A 16148-nucleotide genomic window follows, 5' to 3' on the forward strand; every position below is an offset into this window, starting at 1 on the left:
TCAATAACTTGAAAGCGTGCGTAGAGCTTAAGCTGGATCTAAAACTTCGCCCTTTTCGCCAAGATGGCTACCAAGAGAGGCAGTGGTTTGATTCGTCCTTGTTGTGTTGTAATTTTCAAGTGAGTACTCGTTATGATGACCAGTCAAAGAGCTATAGTGAATTATCTTGATTCAAAGCTTCTACAGTACCCTATGTAGTGACGCAGGGCCTAAAGGGGCGCAGACAATGGTTTGTGTAGAGCTTCGCACAACTTCCTTCGTAAAAATGTTCTCCATCATGTTTTAACGCCAAGCGTATTTTGCCTATAAAGTGGAGAACTGCAATACCGCGCAGGACAGGCAGCTTTTGAAGGGGTTTGGTTTTTGCCTAGAACAGCTAGATGTACTTTTTGTCGAACTTTGAAAGATATTTGGTAAGGGTTTCAACAGGATATTTTCCACTGCCTGTTTGTAATTTCATACATGACACCATTACTGGAACTCCGTTATACTCACGATTATTCCTTATCAGTTGATCCCTTTTGATGTCATATCGAAGTCCATCTTCATCATTGTGGACCTCGTAATCATCTGACTTCATTTCTAGAATATTTGCTAGGCCCTTTTCATGGGCGTCGCCAGGGGGGTGCGTTGGGTGCGAACGCACCCCCCTTCAGATCCTTTAAAAAAAAAAAAGCTTCAGTCTGCGAGCAACCTCAACGCCAGACGCTATATAATTATTCTTTTCTCTTTTTTTATCTTTTGCGCCAGGGAAAAAAAAATCGTGGACAAAAACAATTCCCACCCCTGGTTCTGGCAGCACTGATTTTATACATATCTACTAGTATTCAGTGTTTTATTTATCGACCGTACTGTACATCCGTACTGTACGGAGCACGTACACGTTTGCATGTACGTGTGCGACTTACTTAGTATGTAGGGTCTATGTACGTTACTTCTGACCAATCCATATTGCCACCCCAAGAGCGAGCCTTAGCCTCATTAAAAAAAGAAAAAAAAATGGAGGGGCAAGCATATCATTTTGCCCCCCCCCCCCCATAATTAATATTCCCGAAATGAGAAGATTTTCTTGCTTTTGAAAGAAAACAAAATTGTTGTCCCCATAAAAATATTGGAAGGCAAGCGCACCATTTGCCCCACCCCACATAATCATAATTCCCGCGATGAAAAGATTTTCTTGCTTTTAATTCAGAAATCTGTCCAATTATTTCATCCAAAAGCAGTGGCGTAACTACGGAGGGGGGGGGGGGGAGGGCGCACGGAGGGGGGGTTCCCCCAATCCGCTGGTTAAAAAAAAAAAAAACTTACCAAAATAGTGATTCACGGGTTAGTAAACTGCTTTTGAATGAAAGGGTGATCAAGAAATAAGATATTTTTCTATGATTTCTTTTAACCATAATTAAATAGGTATAAAGTGTGAAACATTGTTCAAAAAGCCCGGAGCCGACAAAAAGATTGTGATTCAGCGTGATTCCTGGTTGGCATTCTACATATAAGCAGGATGTGCGCAGTGTACTCAGAACATCCGAACGACAAAAAGAGTCGCTACAATGTTGCGCAATGTGATGTAGAATGTATACACCTTTGTACCTTACGCTTCGTTCTATCAAAGCTAGATCATTGATTTTGCAGTGTTGCTTTACATACTAGTCTACATAAAAATGTCTTGCATTGCCAATGAAAAGTCTTGACCTGGGGCCCGTTGCATAAAAACTCCAACCGGATTTTTTTCCGGTTGAAATCACAAAATTACGGTTGGAAGCTCCCAACCAGAGTTTTTATGCAACGGATTTTACATTCTTAAGTTAGCAACCTTAAAAAATTCTGGTTGGGCAAATCCCAACCTAAATTTTTTAAGGTTGCTAAAAAAGTTTTATGCAACGGGACCCTGGGCTAGTTCCTAACTTTTCCATGTATAATACACATACACAAACAAACACGCACAATTAGGGGATGCTCTCCCCCCCCCCCCCCTTAATTTCCAAAGGAAAAAAAAAAAAACATAGCTATACAAACAGCAGTTTTGGGACTGTAAAATGTCAACATTTTCAAGCTCGCTCGCTCCGCTCGCTCGCATGTTTAGTCGTTATGCCATTCTCCTGATATTGCTGCCAGTAATTTGTCGTTTCACGCCGTCATTCCATAGTCCATTTATAGGGGGGACAACCCCCTGCCACAACCTCCCCCCTTGCTCGTTCCACTTGCTCGGGCTCGGTCGCGTTCATGACATCAGTGTAAGAATTATTACTAGAAGTTTATTTAAATCATACCATTTATAGGCAAATTGTTCAATAACAATTTCCTTCAAAATGTATTGATATCTTGAACAAGTGGGATTGTTTCAAGTCGATAAAACACGCAAAAAAACTTGCATCAAATTGCACTATTTACAACTTAAAAATTCAAAAAGTGCTCACCGTGGGAGAGGATACTCCCTCCAACATCCTGCCCCTCGCTCACTCCTCTCGCTCTTGCTTGGCCGCGTTCATGATATTCAGTGTAGAAATATTAAAACAGGAAGTTTATTTGGATGATACTATTTCATAGGCAGATTGTTCAATAATAATCTATATCAAAATACACTGCTATACCTTAAACAAGTGGGACTGTTTCAAGTCGATAAAACAAGCAAAACATGCATCAAATTGCACGATTTACAACATCAAAATGCAATTTCAGTTCTAACCGTGGGAGGGGGTTGGCCCCCTCCCACACCCTCCCCCCTCGCTCGTTCCGCTTGCTCGGGCTCGGTCGCGTTCATGACATCAGTGTGAGAATCAATACAAGAAGTTTATTGAAATGATATAGTTTATATGCACATTGTTCAACAACAATTTCCATCAAAATGTACTGCTAAAGTGGGACTGTTTCAAGTCGATATAAACACGCAAAAGCCTGCATCAAATTGCACCATTTACAACATCAAATGCAAAAAGTTCTCACCGTGGGAGGAGGGGGTGGGAGAACAGGCACTTCCACACCTTCCCCCCCCCCCCCCCCCCCTTGCTCGCTCCCTCGCATACTAACACCCCCCCCCCCCCCCCCCAAGATGCCTCGGAAATCCTAGTTACACCGGTGCCCTTTCCCTCAAAAAATAGTAAAAGTCTAGGGATTGAGAGCTTCCTATATTCCAAATGTCTGTTCAAAAAAATCTCGTTACATTTAGTGTCAAAACGCACCCCCTTGAAAAAAAAAGCTGGTGACGCCCCTGCTTTTGCCGAAGTAAGTCACCGTATCAACAAATATGATATATATATATATGTATGTATGTATATATATATATATATATATATATATATATATATATATATGTATGTATGTATGCATAACGAAGAATAAACCGGTAATGCAATATTTCGCCAATAGAGAGTTTATTGAGCAACTCAAATTTTCGGTGGCTTCCATCCACCTTCTTCAGGAGTCTCGACGCGGAATGTCAATGTCAAAACATAAATTGACATTGACATTGACATTCCGCGTCGAGACTCCTGAAGAAAGTGGGTGGAAGCCACCGAAAATTTTGAGTTGCTCACTAAACTCTATTGGCGAAATATTGCATTACCGGTTTATTCTTCGTTACATTGGAGCCAATACGTGAATTCGCAACATGTTTATATATATATATATATACTGTATATCTGCAAACTAGCAGGAAAATCACATTCCAGCTCAGATGCGTTTTGATAATTAGCCTGTCACTGACAGAAATTGCAGTTTTATGCTCCGCTGATTTCTTTTTATTCTTTATTCAACTTGATCAAGACAGCTTTAAACATCTCATGCTTTGTAAAGATGTAGCTTCACTTTATCAAGAAAAGAAATGCAGTTATCCAAAAAGTATCTTTTTCCGATGGAAAATAATTCTGGGCCTTTGGGTAATGTGATTGGTTAAGTGATAGCTTCAGGTTAATCATTTGATTTTTGTAAGGATCCACAATATTAATATTTCAAAATAATTCCTAGGAAACTTGACGCGGGAATGAGGCAATGAGCAGTAGTTAGAGAGAAGAAGTATCCTTACCAACATACAATTCAAAGATCGGAATCAGTTGTGTGTTTGCTTTGTTGGTTTCAAGCCATTTAAAGAGTAATACATAAAAATATACATATCTTTTGTTGTTATTATACATACATTGATTAATATTCATATCATGAATTATCATCTGCATACTCTGGCAGAGAATTCATTTTGTCTATATAGGGACACTTTCCATGATTTTGAAGTGAACAAGTATGCTTGTATTTATTATGTTGAGCATTTTTATTCTTCTTTGTTTTGTTGTATATAAAACACTATGGTAATTTCCTTTTATCATCATTTAACTTCATTGTATGTACATTAATAACAGAAATTCCACTCGTTCTGGCTAACAGTTTTGTTTTGTTCTTTAGATTGGTTAATGAACCAGAGGTTTTGATAAGAAGGTCGGTTGATTATTATCATCATTATTATTAGCGTTATCATTATTATTATCATTTGCTTTCATAATTCTATGCTTGATGAGAAAAAGGTTTCTTTTCCAAATTTGTGAATTCGATCAGGTTGAGTTATGAGCACTTTGTTCGAATATTAATACTTTGCAGTGCGTTGCTATAGCATGTAGGTACGTTTGTGCGTGCGCACTATCACTAACCAAATGCATAAGATGAGAATGTGCCTTGAGACAATGAGGGAGTATAGCCATGTCCTTCGTCATTTCACTGTCATTTTCAGTGTAAAGTGCGGATAAGATAGTGTTGTGACATCTCAACGCCCGACATTCGAAGTAGGATGAGAACAAACGCACACAGACATTGACACACAAACACACACAAACACGTAGTGCGCATACGATGTAGGCCCTACATCCAATCTGCACCCCCTGATTGCTTCACTTCCGAAGTAAGAAAATGTGCGTCAGGGAGCTTTACCTGCAATGCCTATTTCGAGCCGTACAGTCCCTCTCCACTCCCGCTTGTCTCTAACCGCCATTGTTTTACCGCTTTGCACCCCTCCCCCTTCTCTCTCACTCTCTCTCACTCTCCCCTCTCTTCCTATCTCTCATTTTTGTCTCTCCCTCTCTTCTTCCTGTCTTCCTTCTCAGATTCCCTGACAGGGGTCTCGATTGCTCACGAGAGTGCGTCATTCTGGGGAAGCATAGACGAAAGCACGCAAGATTCTCCATCTCACTGTAAGCGCACTAGGAGAGGAGGGCGGACGTTACGCCAGCTGTGTTACGCATCAGCGTTGGCCATATCATTGCCAACGCAAGTGTCTTGACAATCAGGCAATATTCTACTTCCAAGTCGTGTACAGAGCGGCTTCATTGTCGAACGCATCGAGGACATGGCGTTGTAGCGAGCGCACCACCCGTTTGTGTGTCAGGTGTGTAGGGTCGACCCATCGCCGAATCGCGACACCGCCGGGGGGCCCGTGTAGGACGTCGAATGCTGCACCATGTCGGAACCGTCCAAATCCACGAAGCCCCGTGCGATGTTTTTCTGGTCCCTGGCGACTCTGTTGACTGTCCTGGTCGTGTGGACGTCGTCGACTGGCGGGGGACGACATTCGTGGCAGCTAGTGGCATCTCCGAACACGATGCTGTGTCAGGCCTCAGACACAAGGTTGGTGATCCACTCATAACACAATAGTCATTTATGTATCATATATGCTGTAAATGCTTGGGTCCTCTTATGCTGTGCCTTCTAAGTGTCGTGTCAAATTACAACCGATATGCCATACTCAAGATCTTGCCATGCCGTGATTATCTAATGCAGATTTATACCTTGCAGCCAAGTCGACAGGGAAATGCTAAGTGCCCGCAACAGTTTGATGTCTTCCTATAATAATAGATAGACTGTGCTCACTATACCTCTGCTTTGCAAGAAAGAAAAAAAAAGTAGTAAAAAGGCATTGTGTTAAAAGCCTACAGAAAGGCACTCCGATTTTTAACGTTTCTTCAAATCAGCGGGCAGCCCTAGATGCACTTCTCATAAACACCTACATATTACAACAATTTGAGAGCAGAGTTGTATGTATATTGCTAAGGTTATTGCCTTACAGGCATTGCATCCATTAAAAAAACACACTCCTTGTTTACGTTGTCTTAAAGAAATAGTAAATTCAAACAGAATTTTTTAAAGTCATAATCAAAACTGATCATGAACTATAAGAAAAGACTTTAAAGGACAAGTCCACCTTCATATACATGTGGATTGAGTGAATGCAGCAATATTTGGAGAGCACATCTGTGAAAGTTTGGGGGAAATTGGACAATCGTTGAAAAGTTATGAATTTTTAAGGTATCATGCACAGTCACTGCTTGATGAGAAGACTACTTGAGTGCATGATGTCACATGCGTACAACGATATAACGGAAATATAAAGAGAATTTTACAAAATTTTACTTTTTGCAAAAGGTGCACATTTCCACGACTTGTCACTGACGTATGTTAAGGGTAATATTATTCCCCTTGCCTTCTGAAAGAGGGAATTGAAGTGTTCTTTTATCATGCGAGAAAAGTGAAAATATCTTGAATTTTCCTTATACTTTCTTTACATCGTTGTACACATGTGACATCACAAGCTGTGGAAGTCTTCTCATCCAGCAGTGACTAAGCAGAAACTTCAAAAATTCATAACTTCTAAACGGATTATCCGATTTTTCTCAAACTATTGCTGATGTGTTCTATAAGTATTGCTGCATTCACTCAATCCACATGTCTCTGAAGGTGAACTTGTCCTTTAACGTTCTTCCTGTTTTCACGTAACGGTAATAAAGTGTCAAAGTCGTAACCACAGTAATTGACACTTGGACGAGGAAACTGCCATCGACTCAGAACTTTCCCATAGGCCTGCACACCAACCTCAGTTAAATAGATGTGTCCTTCCTCTTACATGGGTCGACAATAGAAAACGGTATCGGCATCGAGCCGAATGCATTGCTACCATTCTGTTTGCTCGATTTTTACGCAATATTTTGATTATTATTTCATCAAAGTCGACTTAAGCATGAAATGCCATTACACTTGAAGGGTACCCACCTGAACCATTCTCAGTGGTATCAAAATAAACTGCAGCCCTGTTTGCTTTGCTAGTAATGTTATCACTTTGGAAAACAATTTACGGATTTACTTTAGCAGCTGTTTAGTGAGACCCTTTCCTTGGCCCATCTTTGGCTCAATTTCAAATATTGCTACCCCCCCCCCCCCTTTTCTCTCTCTCTCTCTCTCTCTCTCTCTCTCTTCTGGAAATCTAACCAGTAAGAGCAGTATAACGCGCGAAGCAATTGAGCACTTTTACTCCAACGAAATTCGCTCAATTTATAACGGTGTGACTTTCTCACCATTTCAAAATTGTTCGAAGCGCTTAAAAGGCAAAATGGTCTTTACAATCGGCTGCTCTTTCCTCCAGCGAGACATGGGTATTTGATTTATTTTTTCTCTAAAATCAAGACAGTAAAAGATTCGTAGTTTTCGGACACAAATTAGAGAGCTATAACTCTCTAAAAAAAAATCGAGTGAAAATATTCACTCTTAAAGGAGTGAACACAAAAAGATTGAATTTAGAGTGAAATTGGAGTGAATTTTGAGTAAAAATGTTAATTTTCGCTAATTTTGGAGTGACCTCAGGGATCACTCGAAGACTTAGGAGTGATCCCTGAGGTCACTCCAAAACGAGTGAAAATGATCATTTTCAAACAAAATTCACTCCCAGTTTCACTCTAAATTCACTCTTTTTTTGTATTCACTCCTTTAAGAGTGAATATTTTCACTCGACTTTTTTTTGAGTGAGTAAGAAAATTATTACGCTCTTTTTCATATCAGTTTTTTCATACATTGTCATTTTTTAAAAAAAAATGCATGACAATAGTTTATTAAAACAACATCTACTACCCATATAACACTATAGACACAATACAATAGGTTGTAAAACACATAATGCGTATTTACTTCTCTCCCCCCCCCCCCGAAAAAAGGGGTATTATTGAATACAAATATGTGCAAATGATATGAAGTGATATCCGCTCAGAATTCTCCCTCTGTTTCAAATCCTCATTAAATCTTTCTGTCTTTTTGTTTTATCTTGTTGCACATCAAATTATTACACAAGTGAACGTAACTTGACTATGATAAGCGTGAGAATTGCTTGAATTTATGTTCCAGCGCGTCATTTTCCGTTTCCTGCAAGAGTTGCAATTTCATGAAATATATCTATAGCAAAAATAAATGGCTCTGATTTTTTTTTTTCGTTTATTGCTGTTGTTGTTTTGGGGGTGTACTTTCGCTTTTGTTTTATTTGTTCGGTTGTTTGTTTTGGGGGTTACAGTAAGTTTTTTTTCTTCACGTTTGTTAGTCCTATTCAGAGTGAATCAAACACGGACAAGAATATAGATACTTTTTATCGTATTATACGTGCTGTAATAGCCCTTTACAATAGCTTGGAGAGTTGTTTAAATTGGAGTGTGACTGAAATTGAATGCGGAAATTCCTTGAACAGAATGTATACACGTGATTTATGACGCAGACGAAGTGAGTGATAATCATCAACATTATTGATAAAAGCTACCAAGACATGTGGTACATTTACACAATTAATACGACAGAATGTTTTTAGATTGATTTGACGTATAAAGCGTACTCCAAATGCTGTGATGTCTATAAGAAGGCCAAACGTAGTATTATGTTGACTTCAATACCCTATCACATTACAGACAGTCTCACGTATCAACTCACTCATATGGGAGCGTAGAAACCACTTCTTTCCGAGTGAAGTAACTGAGTGGTTTGTTTCTTTTACTTTTTTCGCTCCTTTTTGTGTGGATTTACCTCTTTGGACAGGGAATTCAGCCTCTTTGGACAGGGAATTCAGCCCCTTTAACATGTTTAAAGGTGAATTCTACCTTCTGAAAGAGCTATCCCTACAATCACACTTCAACATGAGAGTAAAAGCTGTTTTACATTAAACGAGAAAAACGTTTCATTTCAACGTGTGGAGGTGTTATATGGAGGTTTTACATCTTTTAATATATGTTTGTGTCATTTTTCATTCAAAAATGGACTTTCTATAACCAGGACGATCCTGTACCTATCAACCTATAACGGTATTCCAACATTTCACAGGTTGAGGGATGGGGAGGACCCACGAACCTGAGAGTTGTGAAGATGGTTGTCATTAGGAGCAAAATGAGTGCCTGTTATGATTTTCTTAGTGGGTAAAGTGGGGAAAGTGCCCCGTAGCATTTCGCCGTAAGTCTACTATCGATGTTTTTACTATAGTTACATCCAATATGATAGAAAGTAGTCATTACACGACTTTTACGAAGGTGTGCATTCATGTAGTTATGCATGCATGGGTTGGCATCGTCTGCGTACATACGCTTGCTTGAGGAGGTTCAACAATCGCTGGTACGTCTTAAGAAACAGAACGTAATGAACAGCATTCTGTACATCAAGACTGAAACTTTTTTTTTTCAAGATAGCTGTTCATAATTGTTTAGCACATTGTACATGTTATAGGGGCTCTTCTAGCTCAAAATATATATACATTATTATGTTGTGCGCTTCACAAATTTATCATTTTTATGTTTGATTCGTGACGTGTCCAAGACCCTCGAACATTCGTAGAGACTAAAGAGATAGTTTTGCATAAAGCTTGATACTATTTCTGAAATATTAACTTTAAGAGTTTGTTTTTGTTTGTTTTTATGGGTGATTTGATTGGTTGGCTAGAAAAAGAAACAAACATATTGTATACTGAACTACAATGATTATAACAATACAGTGGCATTTTGTTTTTGTCGTAAAGTGAAAGGTAGTGAGAAACGTAATTTTAGCAGCTAATTGTGTACTAGTACAGCGTAATACGAAACAGAAATTAGAACGGAAGTGATGGGATCATAATAAAGGCCAGTTTGTACTACGTAGGCCACAAAGCTGTAAATGGACGTGTGAAAAAGCGTGTAGCCTACAAAAATGGTTCAACTTAAAAACTGCAGCTCCCCTTATGAGAATGAGAATGGAGAGAAAGAAAAAAGAAAATAAGGAAGTAGACGAGACAAGTTGAGATGGGAAGGGAAAAAGAGATGGAGAGCTAGGGGAGGAGGCCAAGCAGGAGGATTAATAATTTAGAACAATCTTTGTTGTATAATGTATATCTGAATTGCTTCTTATACTGTGGAGCTAGTCCTTTGGGTCCACCGGGGTGCGGACTATAGGGGTGCGGATTTTGATCATTAATAATCAACGAAGACTACCGTGTCAGAGTGCTTACAGGCACGTGGCCGTGTTGGAAAAAAAAATCAGAAGCCGCGAAAAGATGTGCAACTTACAGTACTGCTATAATAATGATGCCAATGAAGATGCATCGGTTCTTCCGTGAAAAGCTCCCTTACAACGTCTTCGCATGCAGTATACGGAGTTTGAGTAAACATTTATTTGAGTAAGACATTAGAAAGTAAAAAACAGAGATGATTTCTGTGTACACGTCATTTTGAACGGTGTAAGTGGTTGTTTTCAGCGCAAAATAGAAGAAAAAGTTTGCCATTCGGAAAAATTGAGGTTAATGACTGTCATGGAAGTGTTGTTACACAGAGGGATGAAGCATAATTCTATATTAATTGCAGCTCGTTCGTTCCCTTTTTTAGACAACATCACTCCAAAAGTCTTTGGCTTGCTACGGTATTTTGTGCACGATCCGTTCTCATTTCTAAGAGAAATTTAGTATAGGCCAAAGTCATTACCATAGCTTAATGACTGAAATTAGCACTAAGTAGTCGATTAGCCCGCTTATATAGGACCCTATACGTGCTGCAGACCCAGAGAAAAAGAAGGCTTCCGATGACTTCGTGTTATGAATGTTATTATTCTATCCTTGCGTTTATAGGCGGTGACATCTTCAGCCGTAAGAATTTTCTTGGGAGACCTATATTACTGTGAGACGAAATAACAACTGACAAATAATGAAATGAATGAAAAAAAAAAGACTCTGTCATAAAAGCAATATATAGAGGAAAAGCTGGTATGATTGGTACCCTGTAGGATTATCGTGAATTCCACCACTGAGATGAATAGAGTTAAGTATAGGATATGGTTCAAGGGTACGTGTAAGCATGTTAGGGTTTAGAAGAATATCCTGGGTGAAATACAAATGTATCTCATGTCATAAGTACGTGAGCAATCAACAAATTTCGTACTCGAGATCTCCGTATACATAATCAACCGCTACTTTCATTTCTGCCTCGTATATTTACCCTTAATTTCCCTTTCCTTCTTCACTCCATCTCGCTCCTCATTTCCCATCAGGCTCTACGTTTGTCTTAGCCCCCCCCCCCCCCCCCCCTTTCACGCCTTGCCCTTAGGTTGTCATAAACTTTAATTTTTACAGTCTTTGATAAGAAATAGCTGCTCGTTCAAGGCCTAAGGCTGCACAAATCACCAAATCTACTCCTTTGTATAACAGTCTCCCTTCCCTACGTATTTTTTTCACCATATGGAAATGATTGATGGGATGTATATGCATTCAGTTTGGTTTGTTTGTTTGTTTGTTTGTTTGTTTGTTTGTTTGTTTGTTTGTTTTCTGTTCGCTTGCTTTTTTTGGGAGGGGGTAATGTCTGCATGCATATTATATGACTTTTGTCATTAATAAATTGTGTTTACGACATTACACGTCGAAAACTTGAAACTTGACACTAACAATGTCCAAGCATCAGTTCTAACCAGTTTTTTTGCAAAGCTTTGTAACGGTCGAATTCTATTTATCAGCATGTGCCTGTGCATGCTCACGGATGTTCATTTTGCAGGAACCACGTATTTTACACCTCTTCCTCTTTCACAGACATTCTTTTTGCCGGAGTGAGGTGGAAGGGGGGAGCTCTCTGAGATCATGACGAGAGGAATGTCGATCTTATTGAAGACAATGATACTATTGTTATACATCAGATCATTTCTTACCCAGGATTTGTGCAATGGCTCAAGATTAATTAGTGCAAAACTTGTTTTTTTCTGAAGAAAGTTACAGTTTATACACCGAAAAATATACATTCGTTGATTTCAGATAATGTAATATCTAGCGATATCCCTCATTTAAATTTATGCACATATCATTATGATGTACCTGTCGTCACTGTCGAGATGGAAATATGTGTTGTATAACCAATATAAATTTTATGCTCAAAACGAAAGCATGTATGGGTTATTTCGCTATAGGAAGTACAGTTTGACGCCAGATAAGGAATTTTAAGGGATTGATGATAACACTGCTTCGTTTGAAAAATAAAAAGTGCAATGGAACACGCCACTCATTCAAATCATGAATTATGAACATAACTGTAGTAAGGTGCTTCACGCAACCGTTACGCTACCTTGTGTATCATACTGCCCTCTTCATGCATTTTGATATATCTCTTTCTTTCTTTCTTTTTTTCTTTACCTTGCTAATCTGAGCGATAAGAATGCCAATCACAAACAGCCTTTTATAGTTCTACATAAATATTCTTCCTGCCCACTTTCTTCAGTAATTCTTCGTTCTGATGTAGGCCTATTTATTGTGTCGGGGAACTTCACTTGTCGGTTGGATCGACACTATAATATTGTTAGATTATGCACGTCGATCCTACATTCGTGCAGCATTCGACAAAGAAACAGGAGCAGTCAGGGGTTGATTCCTCTCAGCAATCGGTACACATGCAAAGAGCGGTACGCGCTGGATAGTATGAGGGTGATTTAATTTATCGTCGTAAAGTCCCCGACGATGTAAAGTAGGTCAGTGCACGATTTGCAAGCAGTGGGACTGCCGAGTCTGTCGGACAGCACCCGGTGGCGAAGGGGCTGATGGAATTCGATCTTCGATTGATTTACCCCTGATTTCCAGATGCCGCTTGGCCGGTTGCACGTATCACTATGCATGCAGAGAAGGCACACCGGGCTTTAAAAAATGTGCACAGCTTGCACTGCGCTTAGGGAGTGCGACGTTGATTCTTTTCGAGAGCTAGTGCCTATTCGGATCGTTCCTAGCTTGAATGCGAGGCTATACACTGTGCCTCGCGAACAGACCTGATTTCAGCGGAACACGGGTACATGTACAACGAACTGAACAGTGGTGATATTTTACGCAATGTATCACTATCACACTTCATCCGTCATCACCTATTTTTAGCAGCTGATCTTTAAGTTTATCGCCGTCAGCATTTTAGAGACTTTGCTTTTTCAGGTTTCTCCCTCCCCCCCCCCCCCCTTCTCTCTCTCTCTATCTGATGTAACCGCTAGACTGTAACCCCCGTCAATGAGTTTATGGGGCATTACTATCTGCGTGTTTCTTCGATTAGTAATCTCATGTGCAAAAATGAAAGTACTCTGAAAACTGCGTGATCTCTCCTCTACTTTTAAGTCACCTCTTCACTTACCTCATGCGTATATAAATTATCATATTGGAAACATCATGCTGCAATGCCTACGTCACAGTTCATAGAAGTATAGATACGGCAGGAACCGGCAAAAGGGCCCCACACTAACTGAGATTCGTACGGTACCATAATATCGCGATTGCTCGTGCAGATGATTCATTGCAGTGGTTTTGTCAGTCAAAATGATATCAGATATCCCGGACTTGAATAAGTGAAAAGTGCAATCACTCATAGCATGATATTTACAATATTGTGTATCGGAAGTGTATGTTTTTGTCTTTATTGTTGTTGTTTTCTACTCGACTTTCTTGTGTGAAGGCATACATACGAATGACTGTAGAGCGCTTGGGCTACGTACAACGTCGATGTGAAATGACTGTTATGTAAGTATGTTAGCTATGCACAAACATTATGTGACGTGGTATGAAAAGTAATCGAAATCATACACATAGATCAGCACATTAGTGACTAGGACCCCCCCCCCAAAAAAAAAAAAAAAAGAAAAGAAAAAAAAAAGAGAGAGCTTTTGACAACATACAGGGGACATAATATCCTGGGCTGTTGAGAAACAGCGATTGCCGTTAATATTTACATAGTCAGACTTTCTCCTTCAGTCGTGTCACACAACTTTGTCAATTTCTCGATATTGTCAATATACAGTACACAAAAATGTCTTATTACACCCACTATAGACCAACACTCCCTGTTAATAGTGTTCAGAAAAGAGGAAGAGAGGGGAGATGGGAGGGGGTTTATGGGAGGAAAGAGAAGGTTGGGTTGAGAAGATTCATCGTCGTGTCGTAGTGAATACGCGGCGATATTGCGACCGAGCGCCCGTGAGCAAGCCGTATACATGCGCACGTCTGGCAGGGTAATAAGTAGATTACGTTCCCCCTATTGCACGCCATGCACAAGAAAAAAAATACGAGGCAGGCGCACCACAGCAGTGGACTACATGTTTCTCTCATCGCACTCAGATGTGAAATCACCCTCCGCAATGGCCCAAGGGCGCGAAGGTGGGTTTCGCGTTTACTGTTTCGGCACCCTTTTTCCGATATTCCCGCCCCGGTACATGCATGTGCCTGTACCCGACCGATAATGAGATGCGGCCGCATTAATAAGCATGAACGTGCCTGAAAACTCCTCGTCTTGGATGACGCTTGCCATAACACAGCATCAAAACTATGCACAACAAATATGAACAAAATAAAGTAGATAAAAAGATGCCTATCAATATTATACTTTACGCAATAACTGCTCTCACACAATGATGTACATTAGATTGTAAACAAACTGATGTTTGTTAAATTTGTAGATGATGATGTTCACGTAGTATTTATTGTTGTGATTAATGAAAACACCAATGATAATACAATGTACTAATTCAAGTTATGATGTTGCTGTTACAGATAAAATTTGACATTCATTTAGAAGCATAGGGAAATAGTTGCTTGCATCTGACAATGATATTCTAGGAACAGCAAAACGGGCACACAACTTACCAGACACATGCATGCATTCTGCGCTTCTCGCATGACAAGTTCACTTTGTGGAGAATCAGCACGATCAGGTATACAAGTCCAATTAACGCTTGTTCGGAGCAGACACTGGATTTGGAGGGCACTGGAAAAGTTAGTCCATTTATTTACAGTCTGGGTGCCGAAGTCAGATTTAGGATATAACCTAGTTTAGTGTCTGCCCGAGTGGCTTTTTTTTTTCTCTCTCTCTTCCTCCCCCCCCCCCCCCCCCCCCTCTCTCTCTCTCTCTTTATTGTGTTGTATCTGTTTAAATGGTTTATATTTCGAGGTTACTGAATCCCAATGTATATGATGCAACTCTTGCATCTTTGTAGGTTTGGATAATGTTTGCTAAAATGCCCTTAAGCAACGTTAAGTAATTCACTTGATTTTCATTCTATCTAAATACTACGACATTATTGCAAAGTAGCACAGACGATTTGTACTAGAAGGTAGATTGGCATGAAGTGAATACTTACACAAACAATAGTATTGCATTAGTATAACAATTGTATGATAATACACACCTTAACGTACGTTCATAGTTTATTATGGAGACACAAATAATACACAAAAAATTATTGAAGTATAACACTTAACACTTGTACAAAAAAAAAGTTTTGTCATACAGAATCTGTTTCAGCACCCTCGAAATATAGGTTAAAAAAAATAGCTCCCAGTCTATAACATGCGCATGTGACATACAAATGCTTGTGTCGGGATTCCTCTGAACAATCCTTCCAAGTTCTACAAAATTCCATGCTTTGCACTTCAGCGTGGGAATTGCAAGGATGGGGTATATCAACAGATGACGCTTTTGCCAATTTGCGCTCGAGAAATAAGCAAATCCATTATTATATACGGAAAATTCTCTCGTGAGAAATTCTTTATATAAAGGCCTGCAACATCTTTCTGCGGTTTGCAAAAATCAAAACTGCAACCTCTAATGGAAAAGATGCATATAAGCATGATAACTTTTTTTTTCAGCTGCTTTGAGCTGAGTGACATTACTTTGTAAGAAGCCGTGTTTCTGTTGTTTTGTTTTTGCTCGGGACGTTCTGTACGCCACGTCTGACCGGGTCAGCATTCGTTCGGCAAGCAAGCAAGCGAGAAAAAAAAAAGAAAAAAAGATGATGATAATAGATAGATAGATTTTAGAATAAAAAAAAAAAACCAAGCTCCCTTCCAGATATGGTGGAATAAGTGCGAACCATGGAACGCATGTATGGTATAAAAATGGTAAATAATT

General features: G+C 39.5%; 1 protein-coding gene across 1 annotated transcript in view; it reads left to right on the forward strand.

Annotated features, from left to right (window-relative positions):
• The first annotated feature begins 5437 nt into the window (after positions 1 to 5437).
• LOC139713931 (galactosylceramide sulfotransferase-like) overlaps positions 5438 to 16148 on the forward strand; it is a 62285-nt gene continuing 51574 nt past the window's right edge. The window contains exon 1 of the mRNA XM_071625650.1: positions 5438 to 5604. Within this exon, the coding sequence (XP_071481751.1) occupies positions 5438 to 5604 (167 nt within the window). The remainder of the gene's footprint in view (positions 5605 to 16148) is intronic.

The sequence above is a fragment of the Diadema antillarum genome, unplaced genomic scaffold (genome assembly GCF_040938485.1).
Source record: "Diadema antillarum isolate AM-2024a unplaced genomic scaffold, OU_Dant_1.0 seq00002098_RagTag, whole genome shotgun sequence".
Taxonomy (NCBI): Eukaryota; Metazoa; Echinodermata; class Echinoidea; order Diadematoida; family Diadematidae; genus Diadema; species Diadema antillarum.